The 7,929-nt window shown below is 36.3% G+C and overlaps 1 protein-coding gene across 1 annotated transcript; it reads right to left on the reverse strand.

Annotated features, from left to right (window-relative positions):
- Window positions 1–4,172: 4,172 nt before the first annotated feature.
- On the reverse strand, window positions 4,173–7,359 carry msx3 (muscle segment homeobox 3). Its single transcript, XM_028795599.2, has 2 exons — window positions 6,847–7,359; window positions 4,173–4,742 (listed from the first exon to the last, which is right to left on the reverse strand). Exons 1-2 carry the CDS (start codon window positions 7,244–7,246, stop codon window positions 4,327–4,329), a joined length of 816 nt encoding a protein of 271 aa, XP_028651432.1. The 5' UTR covers window positions 7,247–7,359; the 3' UTR covers window positions 4,173–4,326.
- Between the last annotated feature and the right edge of the window lie 570 nt (window positions 7,360–7,929).

Here is a 7,929-nt window from a genome sequence, read left to right on the forward strand (position 1 = left end):
AAACAACTATAAACCAGAGGAAAAACAATTGATATCATGTTTCCCATCCACTTTTACATGCTGTACTCCACATGTGGGTTTTAAATGCAGAATGATCATTTTGCATCTCCATTTTCAAACTTTCAAAGTTCACGGTTGCCGGAGCCTGAACCCTGGTCGCAAATGGACAAAAAGACAGGAACCGGTCCTGGACCAGGCATCAGTCCAGGATATTACTGCAAAAGATAAGGAGAATATTCGAAGGGAACTAAAATGAAGAAAATCCACATTTACTCTTTAGGATTTGCAGGCAGTAGCAGTAGTTAATGTGCAGTGAATACTCAAGTGATTGTTAAAGTCAAAATTGAAGTTTACAAGTATTGATATCTACATTGCAAATACGTTTTTAATACGAACATGTATGACAGAACCTCAACGATCAATTTAGTAACAATTTTTGTTTAAGTTTACCCAAGTTACTGGTTGTCCCTGATGTCTTTCCTTCATTTTCCCATTCTGTTTGTTATATTTAAAGGCAAAATGCATTCCTCTTTTGCAGGGGTTCTTAACCTGAGGAACGTGGAACCCTAGGGGCTCCATGGATGGGTATCAGGGGGTCTGTGAGGGTCAGATAAAAATTAACATTTATATTCACGATACTGTGCAGCCTGTTAGTGTTGAGTTAGAATAGATGTAGGAGTAGTAGTAGTAGATCTGTTTTAATTTGCACAAGAGGATAGTATTTCATAATTATAATGAGTGGCCATTACTTTTTGCATAAGTTTTTTTTTTAAATTGTTTACTTTAAAGTTTATTAATACTTCGTGTATGTCATATATGTATGAGACATGCAGTCAAACCTCTATAAATAAAGTGCATTATATTCATTGCATGCAAAGTTGCGTTTATGTGAATATTTCTGGGGAATGGGGTCCATAGCTTTCATCAGATTCTTAAAGGGGTCCGTGACTCAAAAAAGGTTCAGAATCACTGGTACTACCTCCTTCCACTTTGTCTTTCTTTGGCTTTTGCTGCATGTTCTCACCCAGCCTGCCCTTGTTTTCTCAAGCCACTGAAATGATCCTCCTGCCAAACATTTTTTCAGCCATCATCATCTTTGTCAATGAAATATCTAAAAGCAGTCTGAGCTCATCCCAGTTCTTTCCTTATTTGCGCCATTTTTCATAAAATATGTTTGTAAAAACTTTAGTCCAGACATGCTTATCTGCGGCACTTTTATGACTGAATTACGCATTTTAGGTTGATTTTTAATTTCTGTTGAACTCTCACACTCACTCTCGTACTATATAATAGGTCTCTTTTGGGGCTTGCTGCAGTACGTACAGAGGAAAATCATTGGCTTCCTCGTTTTAAACTGCTCATAGATAATATATAACGGTGCCCATATGTTTCGAGTTTTAGTAATACATAAAAAGAAGTAGTAATCTGGGGGGAAAAAAGTTCATATACTTTTGAATATGGAGGCTGCAATAATGTATGGACATAAAGAGTACTACCGTTATGTACCTTCACGGCGTTTTGGGATGGCGCTCACTATAGAAAAGCTTTTTATAATGTTTGTTATTTTCCCTTGAGTCATTTTAAATGTGAAGAAATGCATCTCTTGTAAAGCAAAAAGGAATAACCGTTCAGGCCGTGCAAGTACACATCAGGAATGAAAACCCGCTAGAGAAGCAACATTGTGATGTTTAGGATGAAAAGGATAATACTAAAGGTACAGAAACAATGGATGGCCTGACGAGTATGAAATTCTGTTTTAATCGAACTGGAAAGAATTCGACATCGGCAGTCAACTGAAGTCCATGGGATGTCCACACGATGGCGCTGCAGTATTTACAATGATTCCTGTCGACAGGGCGCCTCCACTGTAGCTCTTCAAATTAGGATGCTAAGACCGTCCTATTTTCGGGAGGATCTAAGAATTATTGTTTATTCAATTTTGTGGAAAAGCGTATGTTAGCCTTAACCTTTTTTTCTCAGTTTCAGGTTGCTTACATTTACAAAAACTGTATGTGCAAATGCAAACGGTAACAGTGAAAAAAATCCATTCGGGGATGTTAGGTTAACTAGCAACAGTACTTTAGCACCGTTTGAGTAAGGGTGTCAAGAGCGTGAGTGCCCCCTGCAACAGGATGTTGGCCGGTCCAGCACTGGTACCTGTCTTGCGCCCATGCCTGCTAGAATACGTACCCGCTCACCGCGACAAACTCGGACAAATTACATTTTTTAATATCAAGTATTAAAAGGCGCATTCTGAAATCTGAGTAAACCGAGCAAAGGTTAATCTGTTGGGTACACTCATATATGAATATAGATTTTTAAGTAAATTTGTATCTGTATGTTATAGACAAGACATTTATACGGTATATGTAATACCAATAAGCATATGGTATTGCAGAACGCACCTTAGTACTGGCAAGGCAAATGTGTAGCTCTTAATCTGCTAAAATATTAAAATGAAATTATTGCTCGTATTTTTAGCAGAATACAACAACGCATTTCATGTCACAGTTAGTACATCCATCCCGCGACTAGCAAACAACACTCGGTCCGACAGTAACTTAGCATCTACACCCGAAATAATTACCGCACGTTAGAATTCACTTTAATGTAACTTAGTATTAGCAAGGAGTCTCTATACAGAACAATCGAACATTCAGAATAAAGTGATCGATGTTCAAAATATGCATTGAATAAGTACACCCTATATGTGGCAATTTTTAATTTAAATTCAAATTTTAATTGTATCTGACTACAGCTTTACGATCTGATATAAGATACATGTAATAAATAAGTCTGAAAGGTGTACCGTATTATATGTAAAATAATAAAAATATGTACAATGTAAATTCTACTCTTATGTGTATTTTTATGTATGCACATAAAACTGAATCAACATTAAATACTTATCTGAAAGCGAATTATTACATCATGGGTTTCATTAATTTATTAGCGAAACGTCCTTTTTTTAAAACCAACTATTCCCCTTTTAAAATTTCCTTAAAAACGAATGAAGGTATATCAGTGAATGAAAGATATTGATTTGCCTCCAAAATAGGTATGGGCCGTTAGAAAAACAAAACAAAATGAAAAAAAACACAGTCTTCAACAATTTTAAAGTAAATTAAAAGTTTTTATTGAATATTTTGTACAAAATAAGGCAATTCAATTTTATTCTAACTTAATATGTACAAATAAAATATGTACATTTATTGCAGAAATGTAAACACATTTAACACACATTTATATATTTATATATATATAACATTTAAATATCGGTAATTCAGATTTATATGTAACAGTGGTCGCAGAAAACTTTGATAGTCTAAATTTCAAATAACAACTCAATTTGCCAATCCTTTTTAATGAACATACACACTTTGTTAATGTACCTTCGTTCTCCAGCTGAAGAGGAGTCGACAATTTCACTTTTGACTAGTGCTTTACATTATTTCTAAGAGCTCTGTTCATGAAAGTCAGATCCCTTTAAAATCTACCCAGACATCAGTTACAACAAATGTTTTGGATCAGAACCACGTAACTTATAAAGTTTACTGATTTAAGTACCTTTGCGCTGTTACATTCACTTTAAAATGCAACAGGACACGGTGTTCGGCATACGTACCGATACTTTTGTTCACTTGTCAGATTTAAGTGGGAATTCAATTAAATGGTATATCTTACATTTTAGGTGAATTATATGCACATAAATATTGATCCAAACGGATAGAACGTTAAAAGGCTATTTAACTGAATTCCCAATCTGCCGCTGAAATACATCAATGTACTTTTCCGACTCAAGGCTCTCGTAAATTCATTTGTCAGAGTCTTAATTGATCGTTAATCCGTTAATTAGGTCCAAACGAATTTTTCCAGCACCACCTTGATGCACGGGATTTTAGCAGGCCTGGCAATCATGTTGAAGTGCCACAGTGTTGTGCTTCGTGCTTACTTTCGGATTGTCATATATGTCGTATGCCAACCTGGTGACTTTTTTTTTCTCAACGGCGAATTCCTTGCCAGCCATGTACAGTATCAATAGCAACTCCCTACAACATGCCGAAGACCTGTATCTAAAACGTAACATTTTTACTCGTCCAATAATAGTGCTGCTGTTCAGTCACACTTCAAGAATGTCTGCTCTATGTAGGTAAATACTTTATACAAGTCAGTTATTTTGTTTTATTTTATTTTATTTATTTTTTATTTTTTTTGCAGAGTAGTGAAGTGAAGTTTTCCTTTCGTTGCCAATCTGGCTAAACTTTCGAGCACCTTTGCATGACGATGTACTGTCTGTATACAGCCTCGGTGTCCCACATAAATGGTTTATGATAAGTAGTACATCCCATATGTGACCGGAGCGCTGAAGAGCCCCGGCATAGGCAGAGCCGGCCTGGGTAAAGAGCCGGAAGGTCCGTAAAGCGAAGGGGAACCCAATTGTGCACCGAGCGGGAAAGGAAACGCAAAAGACGGCAGCAGCGGTTTAGTTGCCAGCTTCAGTTTTTCAAGTTCAGCTTCTTGGAGTCTCTTGGCTTTCGCTCTCCTGTTCTGAAACCAGATTTTAACTTGTGTTTCGGTAAGATTCAGAGAGTTGGAGAACTCGGCTCTTTCTGCAATGGAGAGGTACTGTTTCTGCCGAAATTTTCTCTCCAGTGCCAGCAGCTGTGAGGTGGTGAACGGGGTCCGTGGCTTCCTGTTGTTCTTGTGCTTCCTTAGCGTGCATGGAGGAGGGCTGGAGTGTCCTGCGTTACAAGGATCAAGAGAGAGAGAGATGATCTGGATGAATGTCTAAACTCTGTTTTACTCCAACAATAACTGCACAACATCACTAACGCACCATATAAACAACAAGTGTATCACTATGTGCCGTTCTGTTAAACGTTATTTCTGAGCCAGTTCGGAGTACATGAACATAGCCTGCAAGACGCTATTTTCACATTTTTGTTTAGGTACTGTAAAAATGCATTTATTACTCATTTACTGTCACGTACCAAGACCTTAACAAATGTTTCTTTTCGAGTTCGTAACACTTACAAGGTGGCACCAGTGAAGTGGCTTTTCATACTTCTGCGGTGTGACAGTTGATAAGCTGGTAAAATGACTTACGAATACAAAGCAGCCACAAGTGTTATACTGAAGTGTGCAATATCAAGAGAGAGAGGTCTTATTTAAGGCCCACTGACCGTTCCAAAGTGAAGTTATTTTACTAGGCCGCATCGCACAGATGAACAGTCACTTTACTAAGGCTTTGTGAGGGTTATAATCGCCAAAAGAAGCCTTTTTGAGGTCTTCTTCCATAAGAGTAAATGAGTCACGGATGCATTTTTGCAGTACCTAAACTAAAGTGTTACTTTTTTTTTCTTTTGAGAAATACATATACTGTACATCAGTTCACAAACACATTTTATCTTATTATTTTAAACAAATCCTGCAGCTCAAGAAAATAAACTGCAGGAACCATAAAGCAAATTAAAAAGTAAAATCGTGTTCACTTTACATGCATATTTCTTTAGGAGAAACCAACATCTATGGAGACTTGAAAAGAAGAGATGCGTGAACTCAAATGACATTAATAAATATCCTTACTGAAGGATTCTAATGTTGCACACATTGCGTTGTTTTGTTGTGCCCCATTTTTGTAAAATCATCTACATTTAAGAGCGAATTGAAAATGTCTCTGTAATCATTTTCACAAACTCATTTATTATTTAAACTTATATATGAAGATATGCATGTTTTTTCTACTTTTGTCCGTTTTAAATGAACTGCGTAGTGAGGATATTTATGCAGGCTTAACAGTCCAGCAAAAAAAAAAAAAAAAACATAAATACCATTTTATATATACAGTATATATATATATCTGTGTGTGCGTGTGTGTTTATATTTTCAGTAAGCACATGAAACCACAGTAACTACCAACACATTCTGACAGCGTTTTCTTCTTTTATATACTTCCTCCATGCTGTCATCTGAGTTTTATATACTATGTTATTTTAACTGTATTGCTATTGTTCTTTTGTTTTGTGAAATGTTTTACTCAGGAAAATTATTGTAATTATATTTAAACATTTGAAATATAATGTCATTAAGTTGCAGGTGGTACCCTGAGTTTTATTGAACGGCACATTGTACCGTTATTTTGATCCATGAAACTTATAAACAGTGACATAACAGCGAAGCACATCCATGTAAAACGCATGCACCCAGTTCTCCAGCCTTAGTAAGATTGTTTCTATTTTGTGTTAACGTGTACTTTGTAAAAGTACCCATTTATTGTTAAAATAAAATAATGTAACAGTTTCGTGTAAATTCGGCAAAAAAGTATTTCTCCAGGTGTCTTTATAAACAATAAGGCATAGGTCTGAGCCCGTATATGCCAATATCTAAGACGCTTTACATTAATAAGTACGCCCAATATGTTATAATTAGGATATAGTGAGTGTTTATCTGTTACACTGTATTATTTCTTATTAAAAATGTTGTAATGCCTTATTATTCAATAAAGGATTAATTCATGTGCTAATTACAGGAAAAGATGTCAAATGACATTTTTAATTGTATTAGTATAATAAAGGTTTACGTATATAATAAGTATCATTAAAACATCGATAGGTTTTCACAAAAAAAACTGGTCATAATTCACTTGCCTTAACTGCACAACTTGTGTTTTATATATGCAGAATGCAAATGTTTTTGGCAATGTAACACCGATTAAAGATATTTTGCTAGAACAATAGCAAGGCCTCATAATAAACTGCGGTCGCGATGACACGATACGCTCTGATAAGCAGCTGCAACAGTTAACTGAAAGCACATATTTTATTATCAAAGATAAACCGTACTTACTGGGCGGAGTTGAGTAAGTAGAATTCTGAAACCAATTATTCTGATCCTTGTCATTATCATCTTCTGGTTCATTTTTGGAAGAGTCAATTAAATGTGGAAAGCTCTCCGGTGAAATACATTTTTCTGCATAAAGTGTCCTCGGAGACTGCTCCTTCGGGTGGTCAGCAGGAGGCTTAGATGAAATCACACGTCTCTCTGAGGATATACAGTGAGTCCTGCAAGGCGTTCTGTCCGAAATAAGAGCTTCCACGCTGAACGGGTGACTGGAAAGCTTACTTTTACATCCTTTTCCGTCTTTTAAGTGGACGTCTTCCTTGTCCGACTCTTCCTTTTTGTGTTGTGTTACCTCGTGGGACAGTGGCCCTTGTACAGGATTCATGGTACAGGAGTAAGGTGCCATACACTTTAAATAATCACTTGTGTTTTGTTCCCTGCATGCACCCACTTCCGCAGTGTAACAGTTGTCCGCGTTGTTAAAATGCTCTCTTAACTTTGAGACTTATCTGTCCTGCTTGCGGCTATAAAAGTTCTCTAACTTTCCCTTCATCTCGCCGCCATCCAATCAAAACAGAACTTTGGCACCGTGACGTGACAAGCCTCGACTCTTATTGGTCACGCAGCATCTCAAAGGCAACTAAAAAGATTTTGAAAGAAATAAGTAGTTAATCATAGATGTCTTGCTGTGGAAGTTTATTGATAGCTCTAGGGCTGTAATCTCTTAGGAGCACAGAGCCACTAGAGCAATTTTAGCGCAATTAACCAGTAGGACAGACGTTTTAGAAAGAGTCCCTTTACTCATTAGCAGAACTTTTATTGAAACCATACAGTGAGGCAGATACGTTTTTGATTTTTGAAACAAATGGTAAAAGGGACATCCGAGTAAATAAAGACATAAACACATTTGACGTTATTTGATTATATTGCCTGATTATAATGTATGTTTATATAGCCGTCAAAGTGATTTCGCTATCTATCTATCTATCTATCTATCTATCTATCTATCTATCTATCTATCTATCTATCTATCTATCTATCTATCTATCTATCTATCTATCTATCTATCTTTTATTAAGGAATAGACGT

Source organism: Erpetoichthys calabaricus, chromosome 2, assembly GCF_900747795.2.
Source record: "Erpetoichthys calabaricus chromosome 2, fErpCal1.3, whole genome shotgun sequence".
Taxonomy (NCBI): Eukaryota; Metazoa; Chordata; class Cladistia; order Polypteriformes; family Polypteridae; genus Erpetoichthys; species Erpetoichthys calabaricus.

What these genes read in the sequence shown, in the direction of transcription:
- msx3 (XM_028795599.2), bottom strand. Translation starts at nt 7,246, where the DNA reads ATGGCACCTTACTCCTGTACCATGAATCCTGTACAAGGGCCACTGTCC. An exon ending in TACTTACTCAACTCCGCCCA is followed by an intron (nt 4,743 to 6,846) that starts GTAAGTACGGTT and finishes CTTGTAACGCAG; the next exon opens with GACACTCCAGCCCTCCTCCA.